The sequence below is a fragment of the Phoca vitulina genome, unplaced genomic scaffold (genome assembly GCF_004348235.1).
Source record: "Phoca vitulina isolate PV1807 unplaced genomic scaffold, GSC_HSeal_1.0 scaffold80, whole genome shotgun sequence".
In the NCBI taxonomy this organism is placed as follows: Eukaryota; Metazoa; Chordata; class Mammalia; order Carnivora; family Phocidae; genus Phoca; species Phoca vitulina.
The window spans coordinates 5,755,522-5,771,741 of record NW_022589783.1 but is presented as its reverse complement, the minus strand read 5'-3'; the positions used below and the strand labels follow the sequence as shown (position 1 = coordinate 5,771,741).

The following is a 16,220-nucleotide window of genomic DNA, read 5'->3' as shown; positions in this document are numbered from 1 at the left end:
AAGCAATTTTGTGACAACTTCTTTTCCCTACACCAAGGGGGGAAAAAAAACCAGACTCAAGTAACTTCCGGAAAAGTCAATTCAGAATTCTGAGGAGATAGACTTCAAACAAATGCAGACAAAAGAGGAAAGAACTATTAATAGTAACAGATTATTAAAGTGTAACCATCTGGAACCCTGGCAACGAAAGGGAACTGATGTCTTCTGCATTCCCGGTCCCAGCCATTTGTCTCAGACATGCGAGTCCTCCAATCTCCTGGCTGCCCACTCTACTTCACTAGAACTGTGCAGCAGAATCTATCCCTTGCACGGCTGGGAGAGGACCCACTGTTGCCCACGGTCTCCCACAGCCAAAAAGGAAAGCAGAAACAGACACAGGAATACTAGGAGAGAAAACTTTAAGTGACAAGGGGGATAGAGAGGAGATCTTATCTGAATGCTGAGTTCCACAGGGAGAGAAAGGGATGCTCATGCTAGCATCGTAGCCTCCTAGTGCAAGCAGGGGTGCGGGAAGCAGGTGGGCAAAAATCACAGACCAGGCCACCCAAGCAGGTTGCCACACTTTCTCTCATTCTTGTGCCTTTGATGGAGACGACCACTTTAGGGAATAATTAAATCAGATGAAAACTGAATCCAAGTATTTCAAGATAGGGCGTACCCAATATATTCGGTTTCGTCAATTCTAAGAAAAAATTCTACTGTATTTTTTTTTTTCCACATTGCAACCTCTCTGAACTTGGGATGCATCTTGCATTGACTGCGCTTTCGATCACTGTCAGCCAGGGGGCAGTCATGATATTCCTGTGGGAATACCTGCCACGGACACCTTACTCAGGTAAGCCCAAAATGTGCATTTTAGACTTGGTGAAAATTAGGGACGTAACAGCGGTGAGCAATAGAACAAGTAACCTCCAATTAGAACTAAGTAATTGTGGTTACGAAGTAGAATGTAATTACTATGAAAACATCATTCATTCATGCAAGATTTATTTCTTGAGTACCTATTATCCCCAGAAGCACTGTTCTGGGTGCTCTCGAAATACTGCAGCTGACCTCAGTGAGCTTCCAGCCCCGGGGAAGGAAGGCAGACCCAGACACTGTCAGTCATCTTCTCTGGGAGAGGAGCATCCAGGCGGAGATCAAACAGCGAGTGACAAAGCGCCATGAGAAAAAGCAAGAAGGTCGGCACAGCAGAGGCTGAGACAGTAGTGGGCAGGTAATCAGGTTGGGGAGGAGGCAGAAGACCTTATAGGAGACGGTAAGGACTTCAGAGTTTTATTCTAAATGTGATGGGAAACCAAGGGTTTTAAGTAGGGGAGTAACCTGGTCTGATTTATATTTAAAAGAGATGGCTCTAACTATGCTGTGAGTAACAGAACTGGACAAGAGCGGCAGAGGCCACTGGTGGGAGCCCACAGTACAGTGCCTATACAGACTCGGGATCTGAGGACGACGGTGGTCTGGGTCAGTGGGGCAGAGAGGGGTGGAGAGCCAGGGTGGAATTCTGGGTGTAGTCAAAGGTAGAGCCCAGAAGGATCTCTGACTGGCTGGAAGTAGGGTGTGAGAAGATGGAGAGGCAGGACAACTCCCAAGGTTTTTGGTCTGAGCAAGGAGACCTATGAGTCGCCATTTACCAATTCGGGAAAGCCTGGGGGAGGAGCACTGGGGATGGGGGAGGACGGAAACAAAGAAGCCTACACCCAAGGGGAAGTGAGGGCAGCTAAATAAAAAAGCCCAGAGTTCGGGGCAGAGGGTGGGGCTGGGGCTACTGTGAGACCAGCAAATTCCCGGAGAGAGGGGCTGATCGCTGGTGACCAAGCAGAGAGAAAGCCTGAGCCTGATGTCGGAGCCCATGGGCACCCTACGCTGCCAGGTCCAGATGATGAAGACTCAGCCAAGGAGACGGGAGAAATACTGGCCACGAGCTTAGAGTAGAAAGGGAGGACGTGTAATTGTACATAAGATGTACGAAATAAAATTATTAATCAATGTTTTAGTATATTCTTGCACATAAAAAGGATGTAAATCCTCCAACGCACAGCAGTAAAATGAAATCGAGGCCCTTCCATCTGTCACAGAAAACTGCCTCTTCTTATTACTATAGAAAAAAAAGGAAGTGTAGAGATTTGTCAGTTCCATAAACTAGGAACCAATTCTTCTGCGTGCTCTGTGTCCAACCTCCTGCAGCAGCAGAAAGCTGGCTTTCTCCTTGTCTCACTTTCCTCGAACCCTCTCTCCCTCCCCCTCCCTTTTTCAATCACTAGAGAAATTAATCCAATTTCCAACAGAAAATCCTGAAATTGCCCTGAGCAGACTAATAGCTACTTACTAGTAAAGCCTACTAAAATAAGCAAGGCAATAGATTTCTAAAACTTGGAATTCATAAAGTAAGATTTGTGTTACTAAAGTGTATTGAGGACTCCTAATTCATATCCTACTGAGAAGCCCACCCACCATGCAATGCTTGATAATGCTGCAAAGCTCCTAATTAGAACTTTCCAATTTTCTGGGAAGGTTTATTAGTGCATCAACAATACCACCTTGAGATGGCAGGAGTTGTAAATTGCTATTCCTCCTTAATTTATAAACTACTGCTACTAAATTTCACCATAGCAATTTGGTTTGTATTGAGTTGTTAGATTAACAATACAGTAGATAATAAAAGCACATTTGCGTAGGCAGTATTTTTGGTATAAAAATTTCCCCAAACTAGAAAATCAATAACTTATTGATGTTATTTTCTTATATTCCGTTTTAAAAGGTGACACAGTCCCAGAATTTTTGCTTTTGTGGTGATGCTTCATAGAGCTGTGTCACCACTGAATGTCTGTTATGAACCACTTGGTCTAGGTTATAAAGTTAAGTGTAAAATAATTACCGGATTATTTCCAGATTTACAGAGTGCGGTGCTTCTTAAAACCATCCATTCATTTGTTAGCAACAGGCTTACGACAACCGTTCCATTTCTCATTCCCTGTAATCACTGAACAGTGTTTTTGACCAAACAGTGGAGAATAAGGTGGAGGAAGGGTTTCTGCCTTGGTTAGATGGTCAGAAGCATGGTAAACAGAAACTCATGTCTGCATATGCCTCATGAACTTTTAAGCCATTCATCTACCCTGATATTCATTTTCGCTCCTGCCTAAAGACTTTAATAAATATTTTTAGTCCATTTTTGAGATGAAAAAGTCTATTACTGAACACTAAGTATTAGATAGGAAACATTAAAAACACAATTAAAGATGATGTCGACAGCCTTCAAAGTAGGGTCACCTCATTCAATTTCTGCGATAATATCAAGGTAAGAAAGCTGGACATTCACTGGATCAACTACTTACATATAAAGAAAATCTATTTATATACAACACCATGACTTTCCCTTCACCTCAACTTTAAGTGGTACAACGACACACAATTAAAAGAACCACTTTTATGAGCAGGGCCTACCAAGAAAACTATATTCTACTATTCTATGAATAAAATGCCCAAATGAGCCTTATCTCTCTTTAAGGACACACAATTCTAAACAGTTACATATAGCAAATATTAAGGCCATGACCACAATTTTCTTGCGTTCCTATTACAATGGAGAGAAAACCAAACTTGTTCACGTAGCATTCAAATTAATCTGCTCCTCCCACTGGCATACATACTATTCTGTAAGTGACAGCCAAACAAATCAACACAGGATGTGTATGTAGTCAGGACTCCTCCTTTCCGGATACCAACAGGTTACTTTCAAACCCGGGTCTTCCCAGAGTCGGGTTAGCAACCAACAGGCTTCCTTGCCACCAGAATACTGGGACATGAAGGATGGGTGCATATTTTAAGTCAGAGGTGGGCAAACTCTTCCTGTAAAGGGCCAAACAGTCTCTGTTGCAAGTATTCAACAACTCTGCTATTGTAGAACAAAAGCAGCCACAGACACTGTATGAATGAATGCACATGGCTGTGTTCCAATAAAACTTTATTTATGGACGCTGAAATGTGAAATTCACGTAACTTTCACAGGTCACAAATATTCTGCTTTTGATTTTTTTTTTTTTAAAGATTTTATTTATTTATTTGACAGAGACACACAGAGAGGGGAACACAAGCAGGGGGAGTGGGAGATGGAGAAGCAGGCCTCCCGCTGAGCAGAGAGCCTGATGCGGGGCCCAATCCCAGGACCCTGGGATCATGACCTGAGCCAAAGGCAGACACTCAACGACTGAGCCACCCAGGCACCCCATGCTTTTGACTTTTTTAATTATTAAAAAAAATAAAAACCATTCTTTGTGCATGCACTGTACAAAAGGGCAGTGGGTCTTTCTGGCCTATAGGCCATAGTTTGTCAACTCCCTGTTGTAAGCCTCTTTTGAAGTCTCTCTTGCAAGCTCTGGGCAGGTGAGGTCTACAAATCTAGTTGCTGAAGTGTATGAACCTGACTGTTAAGTCAGCTTCATGTCTAATATGCCCATCAGGTTTTGAAGAATTCCATGTTTAAATGTGTATGTTCCTGGTGACAAATCCTGGGTTAAGTCCAGGTATCAAGAATCCGAGACGACTGGTTCTAGGGTCTACTTAGGGTTTTAAGATCGCTTGAAACAAGACCAGCTTCCAACAAACCAGCCTCCCTAGATGAAATGCTTCAGGTTTTCTTCCATGATCCTAGAATCAAGACTCTCATGGTCCTAGAATCCTTCAGGAAGATTCTGAAACCACGGATTGAAAGCGGACAAGGTAAAGGTTGTGGCTGGTCCTGTTCTCTGGTGTTTTCTGCACATGGCCTGAAATGCCAATAGACTTTAGAGCCATCTTTGTTTTCATGCTGCAACTGCTCTCCCCATCCCAGAATAGCTCACTTCTCCACAGCCTTCTTTCAACCCTTCAGGATTGGAAGGGGTTGGGGGGGTAGGGGTGGGGGAAGGGCTAGTGATTCCATAAGAGTAAGGTACAAAGGATCTGGAGTGTTTTCGTCCTTTCTTTTCAAGCATGGAATCTTTAAGAAGGGCTACTGCTGAGAAGGAGGGGGAAAAAAAAAGATTGTGCTCTCTATTCTTGTTTTCCTGAAGCAGAGTCTGGGATAGGAGGTTCACTGTAGGACTGGATTCCTATGGAACTGAGTAACAATTTCTAGATGGTGGGATCTGGACACTGAATAAAAACCCATTTAGTGTGAATTGGATCAAACTTTTGGAAGCTTTTTGGGACCCCAGTTGGAGATCTATAGGTTTACCCCCAAGAAGCCCTGCCATCGAAGCCTCCAGGAACACACAATGGCTGTTTGTGTGAAGAATGCAGGCTTCTCAGTTTATAAACCCTTCAAAACAATACTTACTGTTTTCTATGGTTGGGTCGTAGGAGTCAACAAATTGGCCTTCAACAAACTGAATCGTCAATGAGGATTTCCCTATAAAAGAGAGCAAAAGCTCAGTATGTATTGGCATATTAAAGTAACAAAAAATTTAATTCTACTATTTTACAAAAAACCCCATTCTAACAAGATGAAGAGACGGAAAGTACTGGGATCACAACACATTCTTTTAATTAACTTCTGGGCAATTTTAAAAAGGAAATAAATTTCATGAATTTGCTCTATACGAGAGGAATTTAAGCAATTAAGCTATTATGAATTAAACACTTTTGTCCCATTAACAAATATTACTGACCAACAAGCATATCACATATTCTGCTAAAGGTAAACAAACTCTGAAATAAGGTCTAAGTTAAGCTAATTTCCTCTGGTGTCCCTGAAATGTGGGTATTAATTTTAATACAGAAATTAGTAAGACAGGATTTATTTCTTTGGGCTCTTCCATATATGGCTGTTAGAAATGTTACCAGGTACAGCTTTTAAAGAGGGGAAACTGAGAATATGTAACAGAAGTCTTTATTTAAAAAACTACTTGAAGGGGCGCCTGGGTGGCTCAGTCGTTAAGCGTCTGCCTTCGGCTCAGGTCATGATCCCAGGGTGGGATCGAGCCCCGTATCGGGTTCCTGCTCCGCGGGAAGCCTGCTTCTCCCTCTCCCGCTCCCCCTGCTTGTGTTCTCTCTCTCGCTGTGTCTCTCTCTGTCAAATAAAATCTTTAAAAAACAAAACATAAAAAACTCCTTGAAGGTAGAAATCCTGTCTTCACCATTCAGTGTCAAAAGGCCTAGTGATGTCTGTCACACAGAAGACAATTAAGAAATGTTCTGGACTTCACAAAAGCACTGCTAATAATTGAGCTGTGTGCTAAGAAATCAAGAGCCAGAGCCCTAAGTTCTCACCCCTCTATTCGTTACCTAAAATTTCTACTCAAGGACTTTAGACCAAGGGACTCTGTAAAGACAGTGCAAGAATAGTCCAGGAAATGACAGAAGTGGTCCTTCCTGAATTTCACCCCAAACCCTTTCTTCTCTTGTACATTCTCAGAGCACATTTTAAAAAGATGCTATGGTTTTAAAATATTTAATTATCTGAGAGAGTGAGCGCACGCGTGAGCAAGCACAGGGGCTGGGGGGGAGGGGCAGAGACAGAGGGAGAATCTCAAGCAGACTCCCTCCTGAGCGTGGAGCCCCATGTGGGGCTCGATCTCACGGCCTTGAGATCACGACCCAAGCCGAAACCAGGAGTCGGCTGCTTAACGGACTGTGCCACCCAGGTATCGCAGCATTTTATTTATAAGTAATCTCTACACCCAGCGTGGGGCTTGAATCTCCCACCCTGAGATCAAGAGTCGCACGCTCTTCTGACTGAGCCAGCCAGGCGGCCCCTCAGAGCACTATGAATTTTAAACACGTGCTCCACACGCTTGCTGCGTCTCACTGAACTTCCATCTCAAAAGATCTTCAGGGAGAGAGGTTGGTTGTACCAGGAACCTTCTGCCCCTGGGGTTTAGGTTGTGCTTGCCCCCCCCCAGTCTGTGCAGAGGGCAGCTGACAGGTGGCATGTTTTCCCAACAAAGGCAGGCCCTACATACTTAGAAATCAATGAATTAATAAACCAGTTTAAGAGCGGGAGCTGTGGGGAGACAACTAAAAAACCCCCAAGTAGGCAGGCCTATTCTACTCCTCACAAGCAGTTCAACACACAGCTCAAATGTTTCTGGAATTATTAAAACCTGAAATCATTCTCTACAAAGCAGCCTCCAAGAGCTTTTGACAATTACATGTTACCTCCCTGCTTAAAATCCTCACTGCACTTAGAATAAATTCCCAACTCCTAACCAAGGCCCACAACACCAGGCCCTCCCTGCCCAGGCCCTGCTCTGCCTATCACCCTAACCTCTCTCCGCCACCACCCCTCTGCCCAGACCCGCTCAGGCCCCACTCACATCCCCCGTCCCTTTGTTTCAGCCATCTCCGCAGATCTCCGCACATGACGCACTTTGTCATTATTCTGGTCTGGGATCAAACGTCCCTTCTCCAGAGAAGCCTCCGCTAAGACCGCCCCATCTATGGTGGCGCCCACTCCCTACCGGTCATAGCGATCACTGCCATCCTGCTTTGTTTCTTTTTAGTGCCTGACATTATCAGACGTTATCTCCAACTCATTAGCCCACTGAGACCAGCGTGGTGGCGGACGCACTGCAGACACTGTCATTTCCGAACACGTGACTGAAATTAAAACTCACATGCCCTAAGGGCACTCTCATACACTCCAGATACTACACAAGATCTCAATTTTATATACATACGTGACCAGGAAACACAGTTCAACAGGAATTAAGAAACAGTTCTGTCGTATTTGGTAGCCAACCACAGGCCTGCCCGTGCTCTACAGGATGCAGGGGTCATCCAGGAGCCCACACACTGCAAAGGGACTGTGTTCAAAAGAAACCACGTTATCTAAACTAGCTCATAAAGAGCATTTAGCTTAAAATACAGCACAACTATTTTATGTAATGAAATAGCAAGGAAAAAACTATTAAGTTTAAGGAATAAGAAAATTCTTATTTACATTGAATGCTACGGCTTGAAGCAAAAGAAATTTAATTAGAGAGAAGAAACTTCTTTTGGGGCTCCTGAAGAGTACTTCTAGGCACTCTGGTGGGCTTTTGAAACCCTTCTGTAGGCTACGGGGGGGGGGGGGGGGGGGGGTTTGGAAAGGGGGGGGGGGGGGGGGGGGAGGGGGGGTTCTGGCTTGTAAATGGACAGAGGGAAGGAAGAAAGCAGACGGTAATTTTTTCTGAAGGTAAACGGGCAAGAGTTACAAGGGATTAAAAGGATTTTTACACATTTTCCAAAGTAGAACCGGATTAAAAATAGTGAAAGAAAGGGGTTAAGTACGGTGTACGTGATAAGCCCCCCAAGGGGAGGGCAGGCACACAGCTGTCAAAGACAGGCCTCACCGCGGGAGTGAGGGGACGGGGACAAGAACCTCGGGAGTTACCACAGGAAATTGAAGAAAGTTACATTAAGTAAGATCGCATGAGATTAAGTGCAACAATGGAGTTTCAGATAAACAAGTGGACCACGTTTTAAAAATATAATTATTGGTACCTATCCAAAGAGTTCCTTGTTTGCATCACGAAGGGCAGAAAATATTTGGCAGGCTCAACTAACATTTGACTTGAAAAACGCGAAGAATCATTCCAGCACAAGCAGACAGTGTAGTCCAACCCAAATCAGGATGCAGGGTGACGGCAAATTCTCGTCTTCACGAGTAACTGGGACACCTGAATTTAAAACCCTAGTCTGTAGGGAGCAAATTGCCTTTCTCAATCAGCTTGATCCTGGGAGAAGGGGACTGTCCATTAGCAGAGGAGGACTGTAGAAAAGCCTGAGCCTTCCCTGGGTCTCTCCTCCCTGGTCCTCTCCCCTAAGGGGAGATCATTAATTATTTATATTAAGAAAGGACAGGAAGACTACATTTGCTGACATGACACAGCAGGTTTTTTGCTGTTTCCATTAAAAAGCAGAATTATTAAACAACTAGTGTTGAAATTTTCATATTAATCTTAGTAAACAAATCCCACTGCTCGTAATGTTCCCAGTCCTGGTTCCAGCAGTTTCTGGCTTCCAGGGACATCGCTGTGCTCTAGAGCAGCAGCCTGGCTCTTAGGTCACGCTTCTGTGCAGTTCGCCTGCAGCTACGAGAGGCACTGTTGATGTACAAACGATGTTCTTTACCTCATCACCTTTAACATTTTCCCCTCGTTATAACGTCATACATTTACTTTGGCCTCTGCATTCATCAAACTCAGATTCTGAAACACTATAGTTATTTCCTGAAGATGTTTCATGTTCTCTAGGCTCATAAATTTGTACAACCTGAGGAGGACCTCAAATTCCAGATCAACTCTCTGGAGAAATGTTGAATGAAAACAATCCAGGAGTGATCTGAAATAAACTGAAAGGCAGCGCGTACCCAGATGCGTGTTATCAATACAAAGAGAGGCACGGATTACTCCTTTTATGACAATAACATCGTACTAAAAAGGTGTGAAAACAATATATCCCAACAGGCCACAACTACCTTCGAAATAGTCTTCTGCCAGACTAAAGGCCACCTTAACTTAAAAAAAAATCCTACAGATCATTTTTAATAAGTTTCTTCTAAACTTCTACCAGGTAAACACAGCATTTATGTATTTCTTGCCAAGGATAATACGGCCAGTAAGTTTGTTCACCTGGTATTTTCATTACGGAAGACATACCTGCAAGGTTGTTGACCAAATTTCTCACACTTGTGATTACTGCAAAATAGGCATTGTATATAAAACATTTTAAGAGCTTTCAGATTAATTCTGAACTAGTTTTCATGGTTATTCTCCTAAAAAACCCCATTACTTTTATATATTACGTCCATCTCACACCCCCAACCAGCATTCTGTGGAACAGCTGACACGTTACTTGTTCATTGGGACCTAAAGGGAAGGAGTAGGTTTCAATCTATCAACTAGTCTGTCAAGTCATTTGGCACAAGGGTCCACTGGGAACAATGTAATGTATCTGGGACACAATCCATTCCGAGGACTGCTTTCCTTTACACCTCAAATTCTCAACATCACCTTATGGGACCCCGCTGTCCACATACATAAGCTAATAGTTTAGCTTCAAAGCTTCACTGGTATTGCCACTGATAATTATCTTCACGCCACCTAGCGCGCACACCACGAAACACTGGCTGGTCACCCCTCCCATACGACTCCACCTCCCAACACCTGCAACCTCCCTCTTACCAACCACAAGCAGGACGGCACAGTCTCCCAGCGCCCTTACTTTCTGACTCTATCTAGGACATCTCTGGAAGCAATGTTTTCAAACCAGGGGCTGTAACCCACCAGGTCATGAAATTAATATACTGAGCTATGATCAGCACTGTTTTTATTTTTTAAATAAAGATTTTATTTATTTGAGAGAGCGAGCGAGCACAGAGGGAGAAGCAGACTCCCTGCTGAGCAGGGAGCCCAATGCGATGCAGGGCTTGACCCCAGGGCTCTGAGATCATGACCTGAGCCGAAGGCAGATGCTTAACCGACTGAGCCACCCAGGCGCCCCATCATCAGCACTGTTTTTAAAGAAAGAGAACACCAGAGTGGACTGCAAAGAATAAAGTTATTAAAATTCTTCTTTCAGTTATCAAACATTTATGACTGGGTCACAATGTAAAATGGGTTTCTCACTGCACGCTGCAGTCACAAAGGTCAGAAATATACTACTCTAAACGATACTATCCTGAATCTCCAATCTCCACCACGTTTCACTTCTTTGCCTATCACTTTAAGCCCCAAGATAAATCACTGTCCACTACTATCTTGTCTACCCTCCAATTTCCTTTCTCTGGGCTCCTTGAAAAACCCTCTGATGTTAATCTAATCATTTGCCCTTTGGTGAGCCTGTTGAGCTCAGCTGCAGAAAAATTCTGCAACCAGATTGGTTAACAACTATTCTCAATCTATGGTCTTTCCGCCTTCCCCCTGGCTGTCCCAAGGCCTTAGGAATCTTCCCTGGAGCCCCCTTTCCTCCTGCAGTAGTAGTGGAAATGTGGTCCCAGCAGCATCCCAGGGTAACCTATTACAAATGCAAATTAGTGAGCCCCAACCTAACCTCCCGAGAGTATTAACAAGCTCCACTCCCATTCAGCTGCACACTAAAGCCTAAGAAAGCACTGTCCTCAGGAAACAAATTCAAACTTAACTGATCACCCTAAGTCACACCTTGTCCACACCTTGAGTTCAGACTTCTGAGCCCACAGCTGTGAGATGATAAAGGTCTGTTGTTCCAGCCCCCTAACCTGCCATTTGTGTTGCTCTCTTGCAGCCGCCCCGGGAAATGAATACACTTCTTTTGCCTTTTGATTTTAAACAACTTTAATATGAAAGAATTCATATACTATATAATTTAACCACTTAAAGAGCATAATTAAGTTTTTAGCATATTGACAGGGCTGTGCCATCATCACCACAACCAATTTTAGAACATTTTCATGACGCCAAAAAGGAACCCCATACCTGTCAGCTGTCACTTCCATTCCCCTGGGTGCTCCCCAGCCCCCCACAACCATTGAGCTACTTTCTGTGTCTGTTATGCAAAATAGCTCAAAAGGAACCCAATAAAAGAGGCAAAAGACTTGACCAGACACTTTACAAAAGATCTATGAATTACCAACAGGTAAATGAAAAGACGCTCAACCTCCCCAGCACTGGGACAATTCAAATAAAACCACAACCTACAGCATTAGCATGGCTGAAGTTAAAGAGTTCGAGGATACTGAGCATCAGCGAGGATGGAACTCTCATTTGTTGCTGGTGGAAGTGTAAAATGGTACAAATGTACTGGGAAACAGCTTGGTATTCCAACAAAATTATACACTTAACATATATGTAGCCTGTGCAACCCCATTCCTAGGTATTTACCAAAGAAAAATAACTGCACGTCCACAAAGACATAAGAAATACTTCTCACAGCTTTATTCTTAGTAGTTAAATACTGGAAACAATCAACAGGTGATGGGAGAAACAGATCATGACATAGCCATATGAGAGAATACTCATCAGCGATAAAAAGAAACTACTTACAAATGCGACAACCGGATGAATCTCAAAAACATCACGCTTTCTGAAAGCAGCCAGACAAAAAGAGTATTTACTGTATGATTCCATTTATATGAAAACTGTAGAACAAGAAAAGCTAATCCCTGGTGACAGACAGCAGATCCATGCTTGCCTGGGAGTGGAGTGGGGGTGGGGTATAAGGGAACGTTTTGGGATGACAGAAACGTTTTGTATTTTGGAGTAATGGTTGCACAGGTGAATAAATCTCTCAAAACTCATGTAACTTTACACTTAAAATGCATACTTTATTATATGTAAATAATACATCAATAAAAGTTGATTTAAAAAAGTATATTAAAAAAAGGAAGACATTTACTAGTTTAGCTACGTCACTGCGAGCAGTTTTTCTGAGTCTTTCTCCTTGTTTGTAAACTGGAGGTAATAACAGGACCTACCTTATAGATGGCTGTGAGGTTTAAATGAAAATACGTGGGGAGTAGCTGGTACATAATAAGTCCTCACTAAATGTCCCCATTAGTAGCAATACTATTAACTGCTCTTAAGACTAAAATAATCAGCTTTGGAGAAAAATGCATTCAATAATTACACCTAATAAATTAATCTGTAATCTAAAAAAATGACAGATACTAACAACTATTTCAGCTAAAGCCTCAATATAACATGACAGGGGCGCCTGGCTGGCTCAATTGGTGGAGCATGCGACTCTTGATCTTGGATCGTGAGTTCGCGCCCCACTTTGGGTGTAGCGATTACTTAAAAAAAAACACGATAAAGAAATCAGTATTTTTATAAGTATAAAAATACACCCCCCCCCAGCAGTAAATGACCAACTGCTTGGTCATCCACTGCTGTGTAACAAACCACCCCAAAACTCAGTGGCTAATACCAACAGCTACGTCATCTGTTCTTGAATTCTACAACCAAAGCTGGGCTCAGCTGGGCCCTCTGCTCGTCTGGCAGTCACTCCCTGGTGCGGGGGGGAGGGTGGGGGTGGCGGCTAGCCTAAGCTGGGCCAGCTGGGCCTTCCACCTTCCACACATCCTCCTCGCCTAGCATGCCCACATGTTACTAACAGTTCCAGAGAACACAAAAGCAGCAGTTGCTGATTTCTTAAGGAGTAAAGTCTGGCACCAGCCCATCATTATATCTGCAGCATTCTGCTAATTCAAGAGTGTCACAGGGATAGGGCATGAATACCAGGAAGGTGTTTCTCTGGGAACCACCAATAGAAGGGACATCAATAAAACAACCCAGTTTGCAAACAGCAGAAAGACTGCAGAATCACCTGGGGTTATAAATGGACTGCAACCTGAACATATTATTAAAAGGGCTAGAATAACAATGAACTGTATAAAGGTTCAACAATGTTCTTCAGATGATACACAATGCCAAGTGGACGCTTACTACAATACCGCACCCACTTTAGTCAATGTGTGGTTCTGTCAATGGCAGGTTGTTGCTTTTTTGAGGGGGTGGGGTGATACGCATATTTTATATATATATATATATATATATCAGGGTCACCAAGGAAGCCTTTTGAAAAAATACACTTACCTCACCATTCTAATTTAAATAGGCGGTGCGTAAAGAGTTCTTGTGTGTTCTGTGTTTGCCGTGATTCTAACATACATACCCACCCCTACAACATCTCCATCAGAGTCAGATGAAGGCATGTGATGCAGATAATCCAAAATTTAATTGTTCACTAGAACCTACAAGCCAGACACTGTTTTAAGAGTTTGTAAAACATTTTCGTATGAATTATCTCATTTGTTCCTGAGTTAACCAGGGATGACATCACCTCATTCTTTCTCACACCCCTTCCCGATTTTTTAAAATAGATGCTAGGTGAGAAAAAAAATGAAGGTGCAATTATTATTACAACAAAGACAAGACAGAATGACCAAGCAAAATTGGTTCATAAAATTATTACTCATTCAAATACTTCCAGGGTGCTTACTATTGCCAAGCATGATGCTACCAGATGTACGCCACCGAGGAGAATACAATAAATAAGTTTATATTAAAACATAAAGATTTGAGCTACATAAATGAAGAATGTTATTAACTGTCAGGGTTACTAAACTAAAAGAAAAACAAAATTCTGCCAAGAAAGGCTATGGAACCATCTCCCTGAAGAGTTTTGAAACAGGAGATCCATTTCCGTGGGATGATTCAGAGATACAGCTGAGCTGGAAGGCAGGGACAGACCTGATAAACTGCAGGAAATTCAATGTTTGGCAACAATGAAGAAAGAATTTTGCTACATATGTGGCCAAAATTGGGGAGAAAGCTGGGGTTCAGGGTGGAAAAGAGCTAGGGAAAAGCAAACGAGATAAATCCTCAAATTATAACACAATCTTTAATATATTAAAGAACATGAAGTTTAAGACTCATCAAAACTAGTAACAAAAAATTAGGAAAATGAAATGAGACATCAGCACGAATGGTTATTTATAAAAATTATTTCTTCAAAAGTTCTTTAAGAATCTACAATGATCCATTTATGACCACCAATTCATTCCTCCCTATTCCTGTGCTGTCCCACAGTGGGGAGTCAGTGGGCAGTGAACACCTGAAACATGGTTGGTCCTGAGAGGTGTCATACACAGTGTAAAACATATAGAAGATCTTGAAAGCTTAGCATAAAAAAAGTAACAATATAAAAAATATTCAATATATATTGAAATAATATTTTGGACATATTGGGCTAAATTAAACCTATACTTAAATTATTTCAACTATTTCTTCTTACTTGCTTAATGTGGTTACTGGAAAATTTTAAATTCCCTATGTGGCTTGCACTATATTTCTGTTGGACAGTGCTGCTCTACACCATGGTTTAAGGGCACAGGAACATCCTACTTGTGTGAACTTAGCTGCCTACCAAAAAGACTTCCACAGAAGTTTAAAAAATAGAAGCTATGTCCATTTTGTGTGTAGTCCAATTTTTTAGGATAATAGTCATCCAGAAACATGGTTGGATTAAGAAAACAATTTCTTCTATAAAAACACATTTCATACATTTTGGTAGCAGTTATGTAGAATCAAAAAGTCTAGGGGCACCTGGGTGGCTCAGTCAGTTAAAAGTCCGACTCCTGATCTCAGCTCAGGTCTTGGTCTCAGGGTCATGAGTTCAAGCCCCACACCGGGCGTGGAGCTTACTTAAAAAACTAACAAACAAAAAAAGAAAAAGTCTAGAGATGAAGCCCAACTGCCCATCTCCCACCTGCCTGGTGGAGTGAACAGTGTGGGTGTGTGGGGCCAAGCGGGTCTTGCAAGCTCTGGTTTCCAAGGCAGCAGGGAAACGCCGCAGCAGGAAGGTGTTTGGCCACAGCCACCTATCTCCAGGACCATGGGAACTGTGTGGGTCCCTGCTAGGGCCGCTATACCCAGAAAGCAAGGTGAGTGTGTCTATCTGGCAGGTACATAAATGAATGTGGTCCACCCCCAAATCCTGGTCCACCCTTTCTCCCTTTAGCCAGTGGCACCACTGTTCATTCAGTCCCTCGTGCGAACCGCCTGAAGGTTATCCTTAACATCTCCACACCCCAGCCTTGGCGATTCCCCCGTCGTCACTTCTCAACTCTGTCTCGTCATCCTGCCTGTACTGCACCAGTCCCTCACACCTGGGCCGGTGAACTTCAGCACATGGCTGGTCCTGGCACTTCCGATCCCTCACTGCCCCATCCACCTCACAGAGCTTGGGAGGGGAGGGATCTTGAGGATACAGGAGGATCAGCAAACTACAGGCCAGGGGCCAAATGTGGCCCACAGTCTGTTTCTGTACAGCCTAGGAACTCCAAGTGGTTTTTACATTTTCAACTGGTTGAAAAAAAAAATCAGTAATATTTCACAATGTGAAAATTAGATGAAATTCAAATGTCAAGTGTCTGTAAATAAGGTTTCACTGGCACACAGCTACATTCATTGATGTACTATCTACAGCCTCTTGCTGGCCACAAAAGGCAGGAGCGCAGCTGACTCCAACACGATGGGTTTGAACTGCACAGGTCCATTGATGTGCAGATTTTTCCCGATAAATAACACTACAGTACTATACGTGTATTTTCTCTTCCTTATGATTTTCTCAGTAACATTTTTTCTCTAGCTTACTTTACTGCAACAATACAATATCTAATATATATATATATATACACACACACAATATGTTTATAAAAAAAGTCTGTCAATCCTGGCGTAGATGATCATCTTATCTGTTGCTTAAAATCCGTC

The 16,220-nt window shown here is 42.9% G+C and overlaps 1 protein-coding gene across 2 annotated transcripts in view; it reads right to left on the bottom strand.

Moving 5' to 3' along the window:
- Nucleotides 1–16,220, bottom strand: part of RHEB (Ras homolog, mTORC1 binding) — a 40,138-nt gene that overhangs the window by 13,691 nt on the left and 10,227 nt on the right. For both annotated transcript variants that reach the window (XM_032394314.1, XM_032394315.1), the window contains exon 2: nucleotides 5,321–5,392. In XM_032394314.1, coding sequence (XP_032250205.1) covers nucleotides 5,321–5,392 — 72 coding nt within the window. The remainder of the gene's footprint in view (nucleotides 1–5,320; nucleotides 5,393–16,220) is intronic.